Genomic DNA, 22,484 nt, shown 5'->3' with positions numbered 1-22,484 from the left:
AAATGTAGCAGAACTTAGAAGATAGGGGTTACGGATGGCGATCGTACTTACTGTTAGCTCGGTACCTTAGCAGTGCCACATTACCTGTCAAAAACCACTAAGACTGAAACTAATTCCGTGAATGTTTTTGCCATGTGGATAATGTTCTTCATATTCTCAGCATTCTCTCTGGTAATGGAACCTATAAAATTACAAAAGGATCAGAGTCATACAATGGAGGCAAAATGGGGATTTGTAGGACAGGAAAAGAACAAAAAAGAAAAAAAAAACCTCAACAACCAAACTACTGAGCGAACTAGTATCGTGATCATTTTGCATCAATACTCGCGCCACCTATCATGTGACAGGTCAGGGATGCGGAATAGGTACACCATGTTCTTTGGGGGATTAGTCGATGTGCGTTGTCAAGGCAAATCGATCGTATTTAAGCAAATCTTTTGAGGGACCCATAGAGATTCTACTGACTCAAGACACTTACAGTTATTCCCAACAAAACCCGACCGGGGAGTACCTATGAAGACAGACGAAATACATTCCATAGTCTACCTGGGAAGACGGCTGAACTCGCTAGTATAATTGGCCAACTTAGGTAGGATCTTCCGATTGTGAGACAGACTGCCATTGGATTCTCAAGAGGATCCATTCAACGCTGACCTTGTAGGGCGTTGATCCCTTTCCCCATCTGAGGAAGATGCGAAAGGAGGTGATAGATTGAAGTTTTCTCTGTATTCAATGCCGCCAAAAGGTGATGTGCATGCGGAAATAATTACATAAGAATGAGATGCTTCCATCCTCCACCATGTACATTAGCTCTTCGCCAACCATCTGTCCCATAAATCACAGAGGATGCCTACGTAGACGTGCCTGCACTGCCTAGTCTAATCGGCCCTCGAATCGATAGAATCTTGGGCCCTCAACCCTCCAATCAAAGCAACCCCAAGAGGAACCTGAACATCTCGGATATTAAAACAGGCAAATGCCACCACCTTTTTGATCGCGGGACAGCATCGGAAAATCCGGCCAACCAGGTAATCGTCCATCGTCGTATGGAAGGAAACATCCAGTTCCTGTAAGTTGGGATATCTTTTGTCCTCCGAAAACACTTCTTCGAAGGCGGAACGTGACACATGACGGCACGAGGCTATGTTCAACTTCTGAACCATGGCCCCGGAGTGCTTCATGAGAGCAGCAAATCCCTGAGACGCAAGCCCGATGGCCTCGGTGGGATCATCCAAGTTTGTATTGTCCATATCTCGTGTGGAGGACAGATCCACGAACTCCAATGGAGGGTTTGACCAGTTCGTAAACAAATTGGCAAATCCTTGGTCGGTGCACACGGAGTTATCCGAGAAGCGAAGCTTCGTAAGCAGGCGGCACTTCTCGTGAATGGTTTTAAGAAGGCGGTCATCCGCGTTAGCAAAACCTTCCAACGATAAAGTCCGTAAATGAGAAGCTGCCCCAGAAACAGCCTCAAGAAGGTTCTCAGGTTCGATCGCTTGCACAAAGCCAAGTGACAAGTGCTCCAATGATGGTAGAGTTGAAATGGCCCGAAGGGAGCCGTCGCTCATCTTCCAGCATTGTTTCAATTTCAAGCAGCGAAGTGCTCTGCAGGATTTGCACATCGCCTCGACCGTCTCGTCATCGAGAGCAAAGTCAAGGTTTGACAACTTCAGGCTCTCTAACTGTGGGCCCAAGATGTGGAATACCCGTCGCCAGTATGCGTCCGAGACAAGATTGGCAGCGTCTAACTGCAAATGCTTGACTTGGAGATTTTTATCAAGCATATATTCAAGGACCCGGTCTTTTAATTGTCCGGCAAAGCGAAGATTGACATGCGTTAGAGCTGGAATGAATGTAAAGATTTTCTGAAAATCGTCTGTTTCGAGCTTAGCTGAGTCGTAGATATCGATGGAGTCCAAGTCTGAACGAAGGAATAGATTTAAAGTCCTTGGTGTCAAAGCCCGCCTTTTAGACAGTATCCGGCTGAGACGACTCAAGAGCTGTGACGGTAAGTCTCCGAACTCATCGATATCATTAATGTTATCAGCAACTTTCTGGGGGAAGAACAAAAACAAGAGTGTCAGCAACTTGGCTTATTAGTGTGGAACGATGGATGGGTGTAGGTACCTTTGTACACATTTCAACCAAGCTTAGGGCTCCCTGCTGGACAATTCCATCAAGTAAATTGCTCTGGTTCTGACGACGACTGCTCCTTGGTCCGCTCCTTCTTGCTTTAGACTTTTTCTCATCATCTGCCAGATCCTGGGAGCACTTCTTGCAGAGAAGACCTCCATTAGGGCCGGTTTTGCTATAGGCAGTAACAGTGAAGCGCTTGCTGCAGATTTCACAATTCTCCAGTTGCCCTGGTAGCGGCCGGGATTTTTCATACATCAACTCCCTTGCAATAATATCATCATCACCATCAGGCTCGTCGGTCCGGCGAGCCTTGCGACGGGCAAATTCCTTACTCTGTTTGATCTTCTGCAAGGTAGCTGACTCCTTCCGCTTGCGCTTCGTCCTCTGCTCTGGAGACTCGACAGTGCGTTCTTCTGCATTGTGAGTTTCAGTTGCATCTGAGGGGCTTTCCGCGGCGGCTTGCTGCTCTGCCTCTCTTAGACGCCTTTGGTGGTCTTGATGGATCTGGGCAGCGGATATATTGTTGGACTGAACCAAAATATATCAGCAAAGACTATCACAATGAGAATAAAAATTGGGGTATCGGGGGTTACATACTGCAAGAAAATCCGTAAGCGCCGAGTGCCTGTGTATCCTGTTAATAAACGTTATAGAGCAAACTGTAAGGAGACCGAGAACCTACGGGCCCCTGATGCTGTTCCTAGTTTGTCTTCTCTGCGCCCTATAAGAGTAGTCAATAATCAAGCTCGAAGCATAAATTCCATTGTACATACATATTTTCGAAGAGGCGTCACTCAGGTGAGAGTAGAGTGAGAAAACATGGAGGTAGATGAGTATGGGGATAGAGTGAAGTCACAGGACCCGCGCCACTTTCGCGTTCCACTTTACGCGAGATCCTGCAGACGGCTTATCGTATCGTGTTCTGAACAGCAGCAGCAACAGCGGTGGTGTTACTGGACTGACTTGAGAGTGGAACCAAAAGGCAGAAGGGGAGGTGCTCAGTGAGACCGATTTTCTTGTTCCTTCGCAAAACGAAGGTTATGGTCGAGTCCAGTTGAAAAGTTTTTCGTTCCCGTTTTCCAAACTCTCATACTGTTGTTCCCCCTGCCAATTCCCGCTGGTTGCCTGCTAGGCAGGAACAGTAGCAGCCTTAGGTTGCCACCTGCAGGCCTCTCTCTGTCTAACTCTATCTGCCGATACGAACCAACTGACGAATCATCAAATTCCATTAACTTCGGCCTGAGGTCCTGTTTCTTTTCGTCTCCCCTCTTCCCTTCCCAACGCTGCTGGAATTGCTTCGACGTACTGTGAAAATCATTCGCAGTGACGTCCAGGTCTTTCTGTGTAGTAGATAAGCCTCAGTCCAGTAGGTTAGCTTCTCTCTCTCTTTCTCCCCCACGCCCTCCCTCCTCCCCTTTTCTCTCTTTTATTTTTCTTTTTTGTTAAGTAAGCTAATCATCCAAAGAAATGGCACCAAACTCTTCGACCTCGTTACCTAGACGCACCTCACTGCGATTGGCTCAGTCTTCGTCCATTTCTACTCCGGCCAAGAAAGTTGATCAAACTTCCACAAATGAAGACTCGTCCGCATCGATTGGGACTGTTGGATCCCATCAAGGCAATCATAGGTCCGCGTCCCTTGAGGTTGCCATTCCATTGAAGAAACACACGCCTCATCGTTCCCCTTCGGCATCCACCTCTACTGAGGGTACGTCTAGAGATGGCACCAATGAATACAATACCCCAGCGACTAGTGTTGCTATGACTCCAACAGAGTCAAATATTCCGGGGCCAAAGAAAAGGGTCAGCGCTTCCGCTCGTGCCAGGGAACTTCGTTCAAGCACCATGTCTCTCAACCCGCAAAGGAGACGCAAAACAGCTCTAACAGTTAATACCGCCAGTGACTCTGCTTCCGAGGCTTCCGATGCAGCTCTAGCAAGGGCTCTTCAGATTGAAGAATATCAGTCACTACCTTCTAAACGGCGAAAGGTTTCTGAGGGTATCAAATCGGAAATCAAAGACTCTGATGATGACAGTATTCTGACGGAGCTTGAGAGTGATGATAACATGGGTCAAGGCGACTTTAAACAATGGCAGCCACCACGCAAGTCTAGAACTTCTCTCCGATCCGCGAGGAAACCTATGGTTGCAAATAGCGAAGATAGCACGTTTAGTGCCGAAGACATGTCTGAAGAAGATGACAGTTCCTCAAGTGATTTTGGGTCAAACGATCAAACGTCATCAAATGAGGGAATGCCTTCAGTCATCCAAAGGGGATCCAGAAACCGAAATGCGACCAACACAAGGCGTCGTGCACGAAATCGGAGACAAACCACTAGAGGTTCTGTAGTAGTGACAACTCCGGCACACCCATGGATGACCTACCGTGTAAGTTATATTTGCCATGTCAAATCATAAGATCTGTTATTAATTGTATCTGTAGGCGTTAAAGGAGCGAAAGAAGCTCGAAAAACAACATCCATACGTCACGAAGATGTGGGAAGATTTAAAAAACGCACCACCTATAACACCAGTGGCAGCAGCGCAACCTTCGAGCATATCAAGAACACTTAAATCATTCCAGCTTGAAGGTTTGTACTGGATGATGCAACAAGAAAAGTCACAATATAAAGGTGGCCTCCTGGGGGATGAAATGGGCATGGGAAAGACCATCCAGGCGGTTTCCCTACTTATGTCCGACTACCCCATTGGCAAGCCATCACTTGTCGTTGTCCCACCTGTCGCTCTCATGCAATGGCAATCAGAGATCAAGGTATATCGGATCCATAAAGAGAAGTTGTTGTTGAACTAATTCTTTATTTTTATTTTGTTGTTTTTAGGAATACACAAATGGCCAATTGAAAGTTTTGGTGTATCACAATTCTAATTCTAAGGTCAAAGGCCTCTCCAAGAAAGACCTTCAAGCCTATGATGTTATCATGATATCTTGTATGAACCTGCCCTTGGAAAGCAGGCTGCAAAATCAAAGTGCAAATGTCTGACGATAAATATAGATTCCGGTCTTGAGTCCATCCACCGTAAAGAATGGAAGGGGTGGAATCGCAACGACGGGATTGTTAAGGAAGACAGTCAGTAGCTATGCTCTTTCTTAGATTCGAGCTACTGACATGTTACAGGTGTGATCCACTCCATTCATTACCATCGGCTCATTCTCGATGAAGCCCATAGTATCAAGGTATGACGCTATGTCTATAAATTTACTTCCTTACTGAGCCCCTTTAGCAACGCACCACAAGTGTTGCTCGTGCGTGCTTTGCATTAAAGGCCAACTACAAATGGTGCCTTTCTGGTACTCCTGTTCAGAATCGAATTGGAGAATTTTTTTCTCTTTTACGCTTTCTGGAAGTCCGCCCTTTTGCCTGCTATTTCTGTAAACAATGCAAGTGCCAGCAACTTCATTGGTCTCAAGATGCTGAGAAGCGGTGCACTGAGTGTAGGCACAGGTACGGTGCACCTAAGCTATTTAATGTCTGCGAATTGCCTTTTTATTGACAACCTCTCCAGTGGGTTTAGTCATGTCTCGATCTTTAACCAGGAGATTTTGAATCCTAGTAAGTGCCTACCCAAGCTTTGCAGCGCCTCGTCTAACCTGTGATAGTCACCGAGAGAGACCATCCAGAAGCACGAAAAGAGGCCTTGTCTAAATTACGGCTTATCACCGACAGGATTATGCTAAGGCGTGTCAAGAAAGACCACACCGCGTCAATGGAACTTCCACCAAAACGGTTGGTGCAGATACTTGAATATAGGGGTAACTGGTTCACTAATATGGTGTTTAGAGTGGTTCTTCACAACGAGTTTTTTGGTGAGATTGAACGTGATTTCTCTCGAAGCATCATGACCAATTCCTCCAGGCAGTTTGATACATATGTGAGCCGAGGAGGTATGTTGATACCTTTCGCCCTGTTCCGCGCCCATTTTGCTTATACGTCTGACAACCATAGTGATGCTAAACAATTATGCCAACATTTTCGGCCTGATCATGCAAATGCGGCAAGTTGCCAACCACCCCGACCTGATTTTGAAAAAGCATGCCGAGAGTGGGCAAAACGTGCTGGTCTGCAGTATCTGTGACGAACCTGCGGAGGAAGCCATTCGGTCGCGTTGTCACCATGAATTTTGTCGCCGATGTGCCAAAGATTACATACAGTCGTTTGATGCGGATACGGTTGTCGATTGTCCCCGATGCCATATTCCTTTGTCCATCGACTTTGAGCAGCCAGATATCGAGCAGGAAGAAGAATATATCAAGAAGAACTCGATCATCAATCGCATCCGCATGGACGATTGGACGTCGTCGACGAAAATCGAGATGCTTGTCTATGATCTCTATAAACTCCGAAGCAAGAAACAGACGCACAAATCCATCGTGTTCTCTCAGTTTACGTCGATGCTACAGCTCGTCGAATGGCGCCTACGTCGAGCTGGTTTCAATACGGTCATGCTGGACGGAACCATGACCCCGGCGCAACGGCAGAGATCTATCGACTACTTCATGAACAACGTGGACGTTGAAGTATTCCTTGTCTCCCTCAAAGCCGGTGGCGTGGCGTTGAATCTAACGGAGGCATCGAGGGTGTTCATTGTCGACCCGTAAGTATCTCGTCAGGCCCGGTGACTGAACCCAGAAAGACTTATCTGACCCATTCTATAGGTGGTGGAACCCAGCTGCTGAATGGCAGAGCGCTGATCGATGCCATCGTATTGGTCAACGCCGACCTTGCGTTATTACTCGACTGTGCATTGAGGACTCGGTGGAGTCACGAATTGTTCTCTTGCAGGAGAAGAAGGCGAACATGATCAGGGGCACCATCAACAAGGACCAAGGGGAGGCACTGGAGAAGCTAACCCCCGAGGACATGCAGTTTTTGTTTCGAGGGTCCTGATACGAAGACTTTGCGTGGCGGACGGTTCGATGTGGAGATGAGCTCCGATAGGGGAAATGTCTGAGAGGCAATGATGAAAATAATGGGAGTCTACCCTTTACCTTTGCCTGTGCGGTTATTGCAGTCATGCCTCCCCAGGGGATTCAATTAGTACCTTGGTTAGGAGGATATGGATTGGGCAGGGGAGACGATGCTAGATCAGGTGACGCAAGTGGCACTTGGTTACATGGTCCTTCAGTAGTACCTTACGGAGTAGTGTCTATAATTTCCGACCTGACCTGGCGCTCCAATCACTTTGTTTCCCTTTTATTTGTTTGTTTATTATTTTCTCTCTCTCTTTTTTTTTTTTTTTTTTTTTTTTTCCTGGAGAAAAAGCCCATTACAAAGGGCAGCCAAACGGTGACACAATAGCATCAAGAGGACTGTCTTCACTCGTGCTCTTTATTAATTTGAAACCTTGCTAAGCAAGGTTTATCCGGGGGTTCCTTAATTTGTGTTCCGTAACTTTCTTTTTTCCACTCATTTGGACGCGAGAGACCATGGTTCAGGTACTCGGCCGGAGCTTTTGGATGGATAGCCAGAGGTAAGGTACGGTGGGAAATGTATGGATGATACAACGTATGGTACGGTACGAATCTAGTCTATGGCACTAAACCGCATTGGGAGGAGAGAAGTGGAAAGAGCGAACTCAATTCCCGATGATAAGGTAAAGTTCACGATGAAGCTGAAGATGAACAAGAAGAGGTGTCACCATCATCAGCATCATCAGAATCCATTCTTCCCGTCAGCTTTCGGTAGCTGTAAGACAAGCCCACAGGACCAACCATCGTTGGGCATGTGGTGCGGTATGTTTGCCATGCCGGACGCGAACCTGCATACCCTCCTCCCAGTTAATCCCCTCCTCGGCATCTTCACTGTTCCTGCTCTAGTTAAGTCCTTGTAGTCTATAATAGCCCATGGACTAAACCGTCGTAGCACTGGATCTAGTTGTATCTTAGGTAGGTGCCTGGTTCGCTCGTTGTTGCCATCTCCTCATTGCTGAGGATGCACGGAATAAATAAATAAAATAAATCCCCCGGCATTCCTGGTTTTTGACTCGCAGCTTTCCGTGCCTTCTTCTTTTTTCCTCTCCCTCTCCCCTGCCTCCTCTTTAATTTCTTCTTCTCTTCATCTCCTCTCCTGTTTCCCTCACTCTCCAGTGCGCTTCCTTTGCATCCCTTACCATCTAGACCTTTGTCGTGGTATCCCATTTCTTCCTGCCATTTTATCTACTAGCCACCAATAACCACAAGCATCATCATCATCATCATCAGCAGCAGCAGCAGCAGCATGTTGCCCGTCGTTCTACTCTCCGCTCTTGTGGCCTCTGCCGCGGCCGCCAGCAACTACACGTTCCCCTCGGGCTTCGACCTGAACCAGGTGAACCCGACTACTAGAGGTAGGTCTTGGATATCCATCGTTGCTCCTCTTGGTTCGACATCTAAAACGTTAGATTAGCTTCCTGGTGTGTCGCGGAGCGGAACTCCTGCCCGAAGATCTGCGGCGGAGTCGCAAACGCCAACTCCTGTGATCCTGTAGGTCGATCTTTGGACCCTCCCTAACAACTGCCGAGAGAGAGAGAGCACATCGTATCTAACTGCCGCTGACGTAGCAAACCCTGGATTTCACCTGCACTTGCTCCAACGGCACTGACGCCGACGTCTCGCCCTATGAGCAGACTGTCCCTTATTTTGTTTGCCAGGAGAACTATGCTCAATGTATCCAGCGCTCCACGAGTCTGAATGATGAAGACAAGTGCAAGGACGATCGCAAGGAATGCGGTTCACTCAATGCTACGGAGGGCTCATCGTCCTCTTCGTCAACAACCATGTCCACGACTTCCTTGCCCACCTCGACCGGTTCCTCCGCCAGCAGTAATGGGCGCTCCACTGCGACGAGCACTAGCACCGGCGCGGCAGGTACCACGACCACCAATGCTGCCGTGCGCATGGCCCAGGAGCATGCGATGGGCTTAGTGGCGACGGTATTTTTCGTAGCCCTTAGTCTCAGCCTGTAGATGGAAGGGGAAATGGATGGGAGAACTCCGGAACCGAATCCCACCATTCATTGCCTCCCGTGTTCGGCGTCTGTTTTCTGCTTTTCCCTCTGTTTGTTTAGTTGATCACCTTTTGGGGATTGTATCTGCACCCCTATCTGTATTCGGGTGAGATGGTCTTTGAAGGAGGCTTGCAGTGATTTGCGTTGTCTGCTAAGTTTACTATGCATTGTACTATTCCCCCTGTTCTTGCGCCATGGGTTAATGAACGACATTGAATTATGTGTTTTTTCGATATGTTATTGAACGACACTCTTTAATACACTAATTAAATTATAATAATACTCCTAACAGTAATCGAGAAATCCAACCTCAACAAGGCCTTACAGCGACTTTCCCGAGGATCGCCTGCCAAGACTTTTTCCCACAACTGAAATTTCTCCACCGCCAACCAAATCCAAACTCAAAACGAACTCGACTCGCTTCTTCTCTCTCTTTCTTTCCTTCTTTCTCTCTCCATCTCTATCTCTATCCCCATCTCGCTTCTCGTCTTTTTCCTCGTACCGTTCACAATGCCGGCCCCCACTACTACCCTTCTGATCGAGGGCTCCTTCAGCGAACTCGCTGATGAGTTTGCCCAGTACATCGATGCTCTGCGCAAGGCCGAAGGCACCACTATCCAGGCCGAAATCTCCCCACTGCTGGAGCCCCTGCGTCAGCAGGAACAGACTGATGCTCAGCCCGATACCAAGCAGCGCGATGAGGTTCTCAAGAAACTGGTTTCGGCGGCGGTTGTATTGAACACAGCGCCTGAAAAGGGTGAGTGGGGTGTACAATGCCTCCCCTCCCCTCTATCCATATCCCAACCAGATAGACCATTGCGTTCCATTGTGGGATGGTGGTTGTTCTGAGCTGCTCTGACCCATCATTGACAGAAATTACGCCTTCGTACAATCTCCTCGTTCACCTCGTCCATCAGGCCTCTGAGCCGGACATGTTCCTCTCCCGCATTTGCTCCTATCTCGCCAAACCCATCACCTCCTCCGCCCAGTTTGGCCCCTCGCTTTCCATCTCGATCCTGTCTACCATCTTCAATACCCTCGCCCCTACCGACTCTAGCCGCTTTCACGTTCTCTTGGCCATCGTCGCCGTCATCCGTCAGTCCGGCTCCGCCATCGCCTTTGAAGCTCTGAAGCCCCAGTTGACAGCCCAGCTGCCGACCTGGCTATCTGCCTGGGAGTTGGATGAGGACGAGGCCCAGCGCCTGCATCTCGCCGTGGTCGATGCCGCCCAGGCCGCGGGAGACCCCGAGCTGGCTCAGAGGCACATCGTGCAGGCTCTGCAGACCATCCCTGCCGCGCAGGCCTCATCCAAGGAGGCCCGCGATTTGGCCGTCCGTGCTTTGACTTCCGCCCTCACTCACCCTGGTGTCTTCGATTTCACCCCCCTGACGGCCTCCGATGCGGTCCAAGCCCTTCGATCGAGTGACAGCACCCTGTTCGAGTTGTTGGAGATCTTCACCGCCGATACCCTCGATGCCTACGAGGCCTTCATTGCTACCACTCCTTTGTCCACTATCTCAGACGGTGTGCTGGCCGAGTCTGGCGAGGCCTTGCAGAACAAGATGCGTCTCCTGACCTTGGCCTCACTGGCTGCGTCGATCCCGTCGCGCTCTCTACCCTACTCGACCATCGCTACCGCCCTGCGGGTGCCCGCCGACGACGTTGAGAAGTGGGTCATTGATACCATCCGTGCCGGCTTGGTGGAAGGCAAACTATCTCAGCTGCGTTCCGAATTCCTAGTGCACCGTGCCACTTACCGAGTCTTTGGAGAGAAGCAATGGGCCGAGGTGCAGGGCCGCCTCATGGTCTGGCGCCGCAGTCTGGAACGCGTACTGGGAGTGGTGCACAGTGAGCGCGAGCGGTTTGTCCGGGAGGGACTACAGGCGGCTGCGGCTGCAGAGGAGGCTGCCCAGGGAAACAAGGGTGATAAAGGTGGCAAGTCCGGTGATCGACGACAGCGCCATGGAAACAGCCAACAATCTCAACAGCAGCAGCAGCAGCCGCCGCAATCTCAGCCTCAGCCTCCGGCAGAGCTGGTCGGCGCCGAGTAATTTTTTTTTTTTTTGGGTTTTATTCCACGGGACCGGCAGAGCTCAATGAACTATGAGTTAGAGAGTTTGACGTGGAAAAAGTTTCTGTGTGTAAAGGTCAGAACATGGTGTTTTCTCACTCTTACTTGTTGCCTTTTGTTTATTTTTCTTTTCTTGTACCTTTTTCCTTTCCTCTGATTGTTCATCCACGGGCGACATTGTTTATCGGTTCATGGTAGCTATTTATTTCTAGACAGGACCTACCTGGCATCTTTTTCCTTTTTTTTTTTTTTTTTTTTTTTTTTTTTTTTTTGTTGGGATTGGATTCGAATCAATCGACACGAGTCATGTCATACGAAATCTCCACGCGAATTCTACCCCCACTCATGGAATGGGATATGAGAATTAAACTGGTTAAAGAAATAAGGTCGATGAGGTATATTTTCTCTGTATAAATGACGATTGCTCCATACACTGTTACTTAGATACAATAATGATCGACGACTGTGGTTTCCTAATGAACGGATGCCCATCAAGCGCAAGACGAGAAGAGAGAGGGTCAACAGCATCCAATTATTGTGGATGAACTCCACGAGCCTTGAATCCTTCCTGGATGCGTGCATAAACATCGTCAACCGACCCCGTCGCCAACACCGAGACGACCTTGTTCTGATCCCGGAACGCTTGCACAACCGGCATACTGGTGTCGACAAAGGTGCGGAAACGCTTTCGGATCGACTCAGCATTATCATCGTCACGACCCGACGTTTCGCCGCGCTTGAGCAATCGCTCCTCCATGACATCTTCGGGACAATCCAAGAATAGGGTCAGCTCCGAGGGACAGACGGTGTCCTCGAAGAACACCGCCTGGTCAAGTTTCCGGGGGAACCCATCGATTAAGAACCGGGCCTTCCTGCCCTCACCCCCCCCGGCACCGGCCGCCAACGCATCCGCCATGGCATTAGACAACAATGCCACCGTAATCTCCATGGGCACGATCTTGCCCTCCCGGATATAGGTCCTAATCAGGTCACCATACTGGCTACCCTCACGGACCTGCTCGGCACGCAGGAGGTCACCCGCGGAGAGGTGGATGAAGCCGTAATCGCAAACCAGATTGGTGGATTGCGTCCCCTTACCGCTGCCAGGGCCACCCAGGATGAACACCACCGTGGCGTCGGAGGGGGAAAATCGAGGGGTCGATCGCTGAGTGTTGGCCATTGAATTCTTCCTTTCTTTCTTCGGACTTTCTTTCTAACAGATCCAAAATCCCGTAAAAACCGAATTGAGGAGTTCTGGAAACAAACAAGCAAGGGAAAAAAAAAAAAATAATAGACCTAGTTTATTGGTCAAAAGACTTCGACTCGGGCTGAGGTTTGCGGACACCGGTCCGGGATTTCACGAGGAAGACGTAGGAGCCTGTACCAAGACCAATAATGGCAATAATAGGGAGGACTTTAAATTGCGATCGATCGTAGTGGGAGGTATTCGAGGATGGAGGACGAGGAGGCGAAGAAGAATAGGGGCGGAGGTTTGGAACAACAAGTGGCTGTCGGAGACGGTGGGGTCGGCATGAAGCTCGGGCGGGAGCAGGGAGGGAGGCAAAGGGTCGGGATCGACTGGGAAGAGCTGATAAGCGGAGGACACCGGGATAGAGAGACATCGAGAGAAGACGAGGAGCAGGAAATGCGCCGAATCCTCTCATCTTCGAGCAGGGGAATGAGAGAGAAACCGAAAAGGAAACCGACGGAATTAATACCATCTGCAGGCCTGGTGAGGAATAGCTGTCTGTATGGTACAGTATTGAGTACAGTACAGTATGGTCCGTACAGAGTGAAATCACGTTGAGTCCCTCAATCTACTAACTATACAGAGTACCTTCCCATTGTTCCAGCAAATACTTTGGGCATTCGGCTCTCTAAGAGAGCCCTGTTGTTGGGGGTGCAAAATACTAATCCCACAGCATGTTAACTTGCTGTGCAGATGGCCACCTCACTGTGAGCTGCATTCTGTATTCTGATTCATAGTATCAGATGTCCAGTTTGTAGTTGACTGGGCCCAAGTGGTGAATGCGATAATCATCACAATGACTCTTCTGTGTCACCTGATCCTACTTGTAGAATAGGCAGGAGTGACTCACTTAGATATGTCTGAGCCAGCTACCTACTCACTAACCACCCTTCAACATACTCTTCTTCTACATCATTCGGTCGCAGATCTCTTGGCTTTGATAATGGCAGGCCCATCGAAACGTCTGAATCGAGGTTGCGGGAAGAATAAAGTGAGATTTCAGAAATACTCAGCTCACCCAAGCGGAAAAAGTGAGAGAGATCCTCGCAGCTCATATCGTGGAACAAGGAGGTCTCTGTCGAATGTCAGTCGTTCCATCGTTCCTCCTGCGCTATATGTGGTTTTACCCTGGACTCACTACGATTCAGGTCACACATAAAGGATTCAGTGGCAAGCCTCCTTTGATGAGACTCACGTCGGACGCAGTAGCCAATAGTCTTCGGCCTAACGTGGACTCACGACGCGCTGCAAAGGTCGCTACCACTGTAGGTCCAGGTCTGGAGCAGCCGAAACAAGTAACATCTTCAATCGTTACCTACCGAAATCATACCCATACTTCTCGCCCGTCAGCCGGACTCTCCCCATTCCAACGTCTCCCTCCGGAGATCCGTTGGCAGATCTATCAGGACCTTTTCTATCCGCATCGTGTGGAGATCCTCCGGTGCAAAGACAAGAGTCCCGACCCCTCGAGGCCAGCCCGCTACCGCCTGTACCATCGCCAACTGCAACCTCGTGATACTCAATCACAGGACATTCGACCGTCCACAGGGCGTCGTTCCTATCCACCACTCCCGCTGGCTCTCATTTTCACCTGTCGACTGATGTACTGCGAGACCATTCTCCTGTTCTACTCAACCATGCAGTTTGTCTTTATCTCCACTAAGTCTGCCGCACGGTTTCTGAAGATCACGGACAAGGATGCCCAGTCGGCCATCCGCCATGTCGAGCTGAATCACGTCATGTACAATGAGCCGCGTCTGACGGAGTTTCGGGTGTACAAATTCCGCAGCGACATGGCTTGGTATCTTGTCTGCGATGACATGGCACAGGCTTTAGTATCCTTAAGCGTGCTGCACGTCCACATGACAGTCTACGACTGGCCAATCCATCTGGAAGTTGGTGAACGCTGGTCATTTCCGCTACTGGTCTTCGGCCAGTACGGAGACCAGCTGGACTATGCCAAAATTCGTCTTCGCATGCCAAGATTTAGTGAGGAAAAGCTTCGGTTTGTGGCGCGTGACCTAGAGCAGAAGATCATGAAACCGCAACGTTTCCAGATTCGCGAGGATGAGAGATTGGCCAGGAAGCTCATGGGATCGGTCAAGGCGAAAAAAATATTAAAAGTGGTCTTCTAGATTCAGTTCCAATCCTTTCTCTATTAATTTTTCTTCTTCTCGTGTCTTTATATGACGACAGCTCCTATTACAGGCGAATGCTATCCTGAAATGAATGGAACTTGGACATGTACTTGAGTAGATACAGATGTAGAATATTGCGTTAATCGTAATGCTAGAGAAAAACGGCAAGACGGAAGACTTGCACCCGATTGACACCAGGAGCTTATAGACAACTTGGTCAAATAGAACTACATACGACGTCGACGATACCAGTCCATTTCCGTTAGGCCTCCCAAGGAGCATGCAGCCACAATAAAAATCACAAGAATCCCTCCATAATGGGCATTATCTCAAAGCCGAACACAGGACTCCCGTCTTGATTAGCTCGAGCGTAAAAATTCTAAAAGGCCACATCCGTGATGCCGTCCCAGCTAACATGGACGCAGTTACCCGGTCACGCTTCTCCGTCCCAAAAACGAATGCTACCATATCCGGAGGATTGCTAGGGAGGTTAGTGAAAGGGGAATAATATACTAAGCTAGTCAATGCAAAGCTAGCTTGCATCAGTACCTTTGATATCAGGGAAATGGTTACCTTGAAACCCCTGCTACAGTCCTCGATGTTGGCAACACGCTGATTCCTGGAGTGGGGACGAGACAAACTGATCAGGTGATATAATGGTATCCGAATCTCCAAAAGGATGAGTACCTAGATTAACTGTGACTGGTAACACATAGTGAAAGGGATATGGTATTATGTAGTATTAGAACTCATGTGACAAGCCCTCTCGTAAGCTTAAAGGCCCGTTGTAGCTGCAAATGCCTGTCCAATCTTCTTACTGAAAGTCGAGACTTATCCCGAAAGCTGCCCTACTCTGAATAACGCATGGACTGCAACACTGTCGAATAAAGATGAGATGTCACCAATTTCGAAGCTGACGGTGGTCTGCGTCTAGTGCTCTTAGGCGTCCATATGTCTTATACGGAAAAACTGGGCATGATGAAAGGTGACCTTCATTGCTCAAGCAAACTATTCGCACTGCCAACCTGGTACTCTCTTCTTCTTCTTCTTCTTCTTCTTCTTCTTCTTCTCCTTGTCCTTTCTTTTCTTTGTTTTGCGAACCGCCTTCTCTTACCATGTCAAAAGACCAAGCTAAACAAGGGGGCACCATGTCTTGATATGCTATAATATGATTTCGGAGACATGACTGAGTCTCATAACGAGTCATGTAACCCCAGCACCTCTGTCTATGGAGCAACTACAATAAATACGAGAGATCCGCGCCCCAAATGGTGAATTTCAAAGTAATATTTGTGGGGTCATTCGTGTAGTTGGTGTAGAAGCTATGGTGCGTCATCCCACATTGGCATCCAAGTCACATAAGTGCCTATGATATAGTCACTACTGGGCCAGCACATCTACCTTGTCCCAAAAGAGGAAAAGTGCTAAGTGCTTTTTTGCTTTCTGAATATCTATGGAAGACCTGCGACTGCCAAGAATCGGCGATTTCCCGGTCCTATGAGACTGATTGGCTTCTCATGTAGACTAGCAGTGATTCCCATCTGGATATACGCTATTGTTTCCAAAGGTGGATATCTCCACACCATGGTGGATCAGGATTGGCCTCTGTTATTACCGTGAATGTCACTTCGGATGGCCATCTTAAGGCAGATTCAGAGAGAGGGTGCGGGTGTAGAAATATATTGTCCGTATTCGTCGCTCATTAGTTCCCGGAAGACCTTGATCGTTCCCAATAATAGGGGGGGCTATCTCGGGTATACTCCATAGTTATTGAATATCTGTTAAATTGTGTTGCATGTGCACCCGTCGAGGCCGAGGAGGTTAGCATATCCCCTAGCGAAAGGATACCTAGGGTATAGTATGCCATATTTTGCCCGTGACCGATTGAGTACTTCTTTCCTCGGCCTATGATATGGCCATGGTGGACAACGTATGGAGTACAACCTACTTATTAGTCAGAGGAGATCATCTATACCCGAGAGAGAGCACGAGATCGAAGACAGCGGAAACGTTCAAGGTAGAGGAGATTGGGCTCCTCTCTCCCTTGAGAGAAGATGGTATGTCCATGAACCACCGAACAATGTTCCCCAGAATGCTAAGATGTACGAAGAGATTGACAACAGTGTCATGTTCATAACCAGGAGCAGAGAGACGCACCGAGGTAATATGGACAGATTCATGCTATGGGCTGGGTAGGATGAAGCAATCCCCCGAGTTGACCACAGAATTTAAGCCTAATTCGTTGACAAAGACGGCCCAGGACGGTTGTCTCACTACAGTTGCACCTTGCAAACCATGTGGTTGCAACGGGCTGTCGAAGCCTTGAAGGAAGCTGAAGAGGACTAAAGTCGATCAATGCAACAGTCCAAAACCATCCTAGATCTGTCTGTCTGTATGGACCAAAAAGAGAGAGATGTCTCACAATGGTAGTAAAGTAAAACATCTCGATATGATGCGATCGACTTTCCGAGTTTGCCTCATGAAACGAAATCTGGCGTCAGGCATCGGATCATTGTCACGGGGAGACGGCTTAAATGGGATGCTACTAAATGGCAGCTGTACATACAGGCAGGTAGGTAATAATGATAATAAAATGAATATAAAAAATAAAAAAGCGTATAAACTCAAACTACAATAGCCTTTGTGGTGGGTAGTAGATCGATTCCCCAGTTCCTTCCGCTTCCGAAGTCCCTACTACAAACAATGATTCTTCTTTGTGGCTGGAGAATATCCATGCCAATTACCTAAGTTCGCAAACAGATCAAGAAACCCTAATAATCCTCGTGTCTCGATATAAATCTAGACTGATGTACTCCGGGCTTAGCGCTGTATCAGTGATGCGCCTTCGATTCTGGACCTACGACTGTACTATTGTATTTACTTGGTGAGTACTTGGTATAAGTAGACTCGCATCCAGAAGTCTAGAGTGGCTAAAGACCACGCTATCTATGTAGGTACCTGGTACGGACTACCTGGCTTGACATTGATAGACCTCTTGGGAATGTAGGGGGCTAGTGCATTAGACGGGTCTCCGGCAGTTCGATCGATCTCTAGGTATCTATAGAGATATGGTAAGTTTAGAACCATGCAGTAATTACTAGGAATCACCATCAGTTTAAACCTACCACCAGTACATAGAGAAGAGAATGCAAGTCATCGCAGCGGATCAACAGGCTGGCACCCCTAAGACGGTTGGTACACGACGGCTGGATCTAGCCAGTGTAACAGTTCCCGCCATTCTAATTAGATCGACTACCACCGTTGCACCCATGAGTGTCATGTCCCACTCCACACGGGTTTTTTGAAGAAAAAACAACCACAACCTGGAAGCGAGATGTGTCAGAGGAAGGGAAAATAAAAACCATAAATAATTAATGAATAAACAAATAAATAATGGTCGGAAAATAAATACAGCAAGTTAGTCGGTTGGCCCTTCTTGATCTTCCGGTCCAGTGATGCACGAAAATTCCGCTCGGGGGAAAATTGCCACCACCAGGAATTCCACCCCATCTATTCCCAACGCCTAACATTCGTCATTGGAATTAAATAGTTATAGTAAGCCTCCGGTTACATGGATTAAACTACTCCGTACAGAATCGTAGATGCAGACCGGAGGGCGCTAGTGGGCGGCTATCCCTTAGGCTCGATAGACTGACACTGACTTGGTTAGATCCTTTGCATACTCTGTACTTCAGATAGGAAGGGCATCCGCCCCGCCACTGGTACCGTATCCTGATTCCCATACCATTGCCTGACCATACAGTTACCGGGGTCGTTGGATGTAACTCTGGCGATCACTAACATGTAGCCCCTGTCAGCTAGGCAGCTCACCCTTGTAGTATCTAACATAAAGTAGCTTGCTTCCCCTTTTGCCCACGTGAGAGTGAGAGACTTATGGAGTACGGAGTACTTAGTCTGTTCCCTGCTAGTCGGTGGTTTGGTAGGAGACACGGGACCTACAGTTTCTAGCCTTCGGGGTGATGATAATGGTGATGTGAATGAGACTGTTCCATTTCTCATATTCCATCGATTCTCGTGCCTCTTGTTTCTACGGAAGAGTTGGGCACAATGGGTCGATGTCTCAGTGTGTTGTGACAACCGAAGTTGATAGATATACCTAAGTACCTCGCAGGTACCACTACGTAAGCTCCCTTGGCCTTTTGAACGGATGGGAGGATGATGGTGACTCGTGCCCGAGATCCTACTAAGTACTACCAAGGCTACTAAGTACCTAAGTACGGTCAATACTCCGTCCATCTTTCAGGTATGTTGGCAACTCTGGGGCTTTTGTTTGAGGTTGACTGTCCCTCATGCAGCAAGGTAACAATCACTCCTCCCCACTTCTCGAGGTTCCAATCTTCTTATTGGCCACGGGGTACAGTGACAAGACCATCTGGGGTAAGTACCATACCTGACACAGCCCCGGAGAACCTAATCTAGCCTGGTAGGTAAGGTTCCGGCCGATGATTGTTGCTACATGAGTTAAGAATACCGAGCTTATGTTACGTCCTCGAACATTCCATCTGTCCCTGATTCATGACTCTCTTTCCTCCAGCCCATCGATGTTTTTTGTTCCTCGGAATCGATTCATTCTCCTGTAGAGCCCCTTTCTTAGGTCTTTCTATGCTTTCCGTTTTCATTCTGGGAAGACGTGGAGGAATGGACACGCGTTGACCCATGCTTTCAGTGTCTGTTGCCCCATCACTCTCCGACACTACTACCGCTACAACCAACGACCGCTACTACTCTTACACTGGTTGCTACCATTACTACCGCTACCACTTACACTACCACCACCACCACTCCTAATACTGCTACCTGCCTACGGAGGTGGATTGCTACCACTATTCCTACCAACCTACCACCATCACCTCAGGTTAAAGGACAGGAGACCGAAACAACGGCTTCAGCTTTCGTGCAACGACAACGTTCGGGCTTACTCTCTTATCCGCCTGCCCTTGTCACCAGTGGAGAGAGGGGGGGAGAGCTGAGAGAGACACTACCAACCTAAATAGGTTCTTGTCTATCAATCAGTTAGCCTGTTAGTCACCCCCATTTCTTGCTTTTTGGCACCACTACTCTTAATTAAAAGAAAAAAAAAAAAATTTTTTTTTTTTTTTTTTAAGAAACCTTTCCCCTCTTCCCTCTCTCCCATTTGGTCCCTCCCCCAAACCAGTCCCCACTGCAAGCTGAGCAAGGATTAGTGATTTTTCTGCCGGTGCTACCTTAAGTCTCATACATACTACTACTACTACTACTACTACTACTACTACTACTACTACTACCACTTGGCTCCATCGTTGGAATAGAGGCTTCTTTGCTCTTCTCGTCATCTTTCCCATACTTCTTTCTGGTCTGGGATCTCTATCCTTCCGTGCCGCGATCAACATTGTCTCACTATTAATTTAGCCTAATCCTTACCCATGGTCTCCTGTTTCTGCAGATGCGTACCCTCATGAACTCTCATCAAGTTTGTTCTTATTCTTATATCCAAACCCCGCACATTTCTTCTCGCCATCATTCACTCTAAACAAATCCGCCTTCACTGTCCCTTGTGAGACTGGTGGATTCCTTGCCCTCCCCGCGTTTATCCACCTATCACTAGACAATGTCGGCTCCTCTTTTCAAAGTCTTGCACAGGATGCAAGAGCTCTTTTCAAACATCGTTGCGGCACTAGAGGCCATGCTCCTCTTCCCCTCGTTGTTCCGTGGCTCCTCTCGTAAATGCCAGAAACCATTCCACAGAGCGTATTGGCGACCTCGCACTCTCAATGAGCTCGCAGACGAAGTCGACCAGCTATTCACGGCGCCGTTGTCCATACAGAACATGGTCACAATGTCGGAGAAGATCCGGGAGCAATTCAGGTCTTGTCTACAGTCCAGCCCGGTGTCCATGCTACCGTCTTACAACCATGCGCTGCCGTCGGGGACAGAGAAGGGGACATATCTGGCTCTTGATGTGGGAGGGTCCACTTTCCGGGTAGCTTTGATTGAGCTGCGTGGGAAAGGTGATATGCACATTGTCAAGGTCACCACGTCGCCCATAGATAACGACGTAAAATTGTTGGAGGGAACGCTGTTCTTCGACTGGATGGCAGAGAAGATCGATACTATGTTAAGCGAAGTCAGTGCTAATTACGGAAGGGGGTTGGTTCCACTGTCTATGGGCTTGTCGTGGTCATTTCCGATTGAGCAGACCTCGAACAGCAGTGGATTGGTGATTCACATGGGCAAAGGATTCCTGTGCTCCAATGGCACATTAGGGCAGGAACTGGGAGACCTCATTGTACAATCCTGTCGAAAGCGGAGCCTTAATGTACAGGTGGATGCTATTGTCAATGACAGTTCCGCTGCGCTCCTTTCCCGGGCCTACGTCAACCCCAGAACGCGCATGTCCCTTATCCTGGGAACTGGAACCAACGTGGCTATCCATTTCCCTGTACACCAAATAGGCTTGGCAAAGTTCGGTACTAGGCCGCTTGGTTGGTTTGACTATGCGAAATATGTCATTGTTAACAGTGAAATGAGTATGTTTGGTGGCGGAATTCTTCCTATGTCGCGATGGGATGACGTCCTTAACCGTACACACCTTCGACCAGACTACCAGCCTCTGGAATATATGATTACTGGACGCTATCTTGGGGAGATAGTCCGGCTCATCATCGTGGAAGCGGTGGAAACTGCTAACTTGTTTGGAGGCGAACTACCCCACTCTATGCGTGATGCCTATTCGTTCGACACAAGCATTGTTGCTGCTCTCGAGGCTGATATAACACCCTCGTTGACATCTTCGGCCACCCTTCTTCAAAAGGAACATTCTTTCAGCACCTCCCCATCCATAGACGACCTGCGTTTTCTACGGCGAGTCTGCCAAACTGTTTCGAAACGAGCAGCGGGATATCTGGCAACGGCAATCCACAGCATGTGGTGTTTGCGCAACGAGGCCGAGTTCTCCGACACCACCAATTCAACGACATCCTCCATCAAGGAGACTCAGGACGTCACTGTTGTCGAGACCGAGGGCCACCGTCAAAGTTTATCCATTGCGTGCGATGGCAGCGTCATAAACAAATATCCCGGATTTAGGGATCGTTGCCAGACATACATCTACCAGCTAATACAGGAGACCAACGCATCCCAAGGATCACTGAACGAGGCTTCAAACCCTTCCGTCAGCCTTGAACTCGCACCAGAATGTGCGATTCTGGGAGCTGCGGTTGCCGTCGCCGTCGCCGATACGAAACCTGAATGAGATTAAGGGGATTGAAAAATGGGTTGCTCAACCCCTTTCTCGATACGTATAACCTCGCAGTCGATGAGTTCTTCAACTTCTAGGGCTGCTCTCATGGCTTTTACTGATAGTTCCGATCAAGGCGTTAAATTCGGTTGCATTTGAAACGGTGTTTTTTATTGTGGCTGGCCTCCGCTTTCTTCCGTTATTACCCTCCCCTTACCGAATTTTTTTTTTTTTTTTTTTTTTGCCCTTTCCCTGTTACCATTGCGTTGCGTTTTCCGTCAAGTTGGGGATTTTTGGTTTTCGCACCAGCCTTGATATTTCTTTGTACGCTGGTTAGCATCTGTGTGAGGGGTGCATTTTGTTCTCAAGAGACCGGTTGTTCTAATTCATGAGCAACACGTGATTCTTAAGGCGAATGGATAGACGGTCTGGTAAGGGGCCCGGGATAGAAATACTCGGTGTACATAATAATACTCGCATCAAGTGCATGGAGCGGCTGTCCAACTACAAGAGTAGTATGTGAATTTTCATAGATGGTTCTGGATGCATTAGGTTGGCTCCACATGGCAGAGGCTAAGGGAGTCAACGTGCGAAATTGCTCCGGGTATTTGCATCGTCTCTCATCGTAGTCTTGTAGCTCTAACATTCC

The 22,484-nt window shown here is 48.4% G+C and overlaps 8 protein-coding genes across 8 annotated transcripts; 5 read left to right on the top strand and 3 right to left on the bottom strand.

The window, feature by feature from the left end:
- Window positions 1-878: 878 nt before the first annotated feature.
- rad7 (DNA repair protein Rad7, protein) lies at window positions 879-3,365 on the bottom strand (the record flags this gene model as incomplete). Its single annotated transcript, XM_033575652.1, has 5 exons — window positions 879-2,054; window positions 2,128-2,664; window positions 2,734-2,761; window positions 2,819-2,857; window positions 3,337-3,365. The coding sequence occupies 5 exons, from the start codon at window positions 3,363-3,365 to the stop codon at window positions 879-881; spliced, it is 1,809 nt and encodes a 602-aa protein (XP_033421507.1).
- Window positions 3,366-3,603: 238 nt separating this feature from the next.
- Window positions 3,604-7,043, top strand: RAD16 (DNA repair protein RAD16; the record flags this gene model as incomplete). Its single annotated transcript, XM_033575651.1, has 12 exons — window positions 3,604-3,844; window positions 3,911-4,485; window positions 4,580-4,909; window positions 4,977-5,085; window positions 5,151-5,225; window positions 5,274-5,332; window positions 5,380-5,600; window positions 5,662-5,708; window positions 5,756-5,882; window positions 5,937-6,040; window positions 6,102-6,750; window positions 6,812-7,043. The coding sequence occupies 12 exons, from the start codon at window positions 3,604-3,606 to the stop codon at window positions 7,041-7,043; spliced, it is 2,769 nt and encodes a 922-aa protein (XP_033421506.1).
- A 1,329-nt stretch (window positions 7,044-8,372) lies between these two features.
- ATNIH1004_011084 (uncharacterized protein) lies at window positions 8,373-9,099 on the top strand (the record flags this gene model as incomplete). Its single annotated transcript, XM_033575650.1, has 3 exons — window positions 8,373-8,481; window positions 8,541-8,617; window positions 8,695-9,099. The coding sequence occupies 3 exons, from the start codon at window positions 8,373-8,375 to the stop codon at window positions 9,097-9,099; spliced, it is 591 nt and encodes a 196-aa protein (XP_033421505.1).
- A 551-nt stretch (window positions 9,100-9,650) lies between these two features.
- ATNIH1004_011083 (PCI domain protein) lies at window positions 9,651-11,191 on the top strand (the record flags this gene model as incomplete). Its single annotated transcript, XM_033575649.1, has 2 exons — window positions 9,651-9,897; window positions 10,014-11,191. 2 exons carry the CDS (start codon window positions 9,651-9,653, stop codon window positions 11,189-11,191), a joined length of 1,425 nt encoding a protein of 474 aa, XP_033421504.1.
- A 552-nt stretch (window positions 11,192-11,743) lies between these two features.
- On the bottom strand, window positions 11,744-12,391 carry ura6 (uridylate kinase ura6; the record flags this gene model as incomplete). The annotated part of the gene is made up of 1 exon (XM_033575648.1): window positions 11,744-12,391. The coding sequence occupies one exon, from the start codon at window positions 12,389-12,391 to the stop codon at window positions 11,744-11,746; it is 648 nt and encodes a 215-aa protein (XP_033421503.1).
- A 121-nt stretch (window positions 12,392-12,512) lies between these two features.
- ATNIH1004_011081 (uncharacterized protein) lies at window positions 12,513-12,875 on the bottom strand (the record flags this gene model as incomplete). Its single annotated transcript, XM_033575647.1, has 1 exon — window positions 12,513-12,875. The coding sequence occupies one exon, from the start codon at window positions 12,873-12,875 to the stop codon at window positions 12,513-12,515; it is 363 nt and encodes a 120-aa protein (XP_033421502.1).
- Window positions 12,876-13,542: 667 nt separating this feature from the next.
- Window positions 13,543-14,595, top strand: ATNIH1004_011080 (uncharacterized protein; the record flags this gene model as incomplete). Its single annotated transcript, XM_033575646.1, has 1 exon — window positions 13,543-14,595. One exon carries the CDS (start codon window positions 13,543-13,545, stop codon window positions 14,593-14,595), a length of 1,053 nt encoding a protein of 350 aa, XP_033421501.1.
- A 5,611-nt stretch (window positions 14,596-20,206) lies between these two features.
- ATNIH1004_011079 (putative hexokinase) lies at window positions 20,207-21,850 on the top strand (the record flags this gene model as incomplete). The annotated part of the gene is made up of 1 exon (XM_033575645.1): window positions 20,207-21,850. The coding sequence occupies one exon, from the start codon at window positions 20,207-20,209 to the stop codon at window positions 21,848-21,850; it is 1,644 nt and encodes a 547-aa protein (XP_033421500.1).
- Between the last annotated feature and the right edge of the window lie 634 nt (window positions 21,851-22,484).

The sequence above is a fragment of the Aspergillus tanneri genome (genome assembly GCF_003426965.1).
Source record: "Aspergillus tanneri strain NIH1004 chromosome Unknown AapTan_8_pilon_pilon_pilon, whole genome shotgun sequence".
NCBI lineage: Eukaryota > Fungi > Ascomycota > Eurotiomycetes > Eurotiales > Aspergillaceae > Aspergillus > Aspergillus tanneri.
The sequence above is the reverse complement of the archived record's forward strand: the minus strand, read 5'-3'. Positions and strand labels throughout refer to the sequence as shown.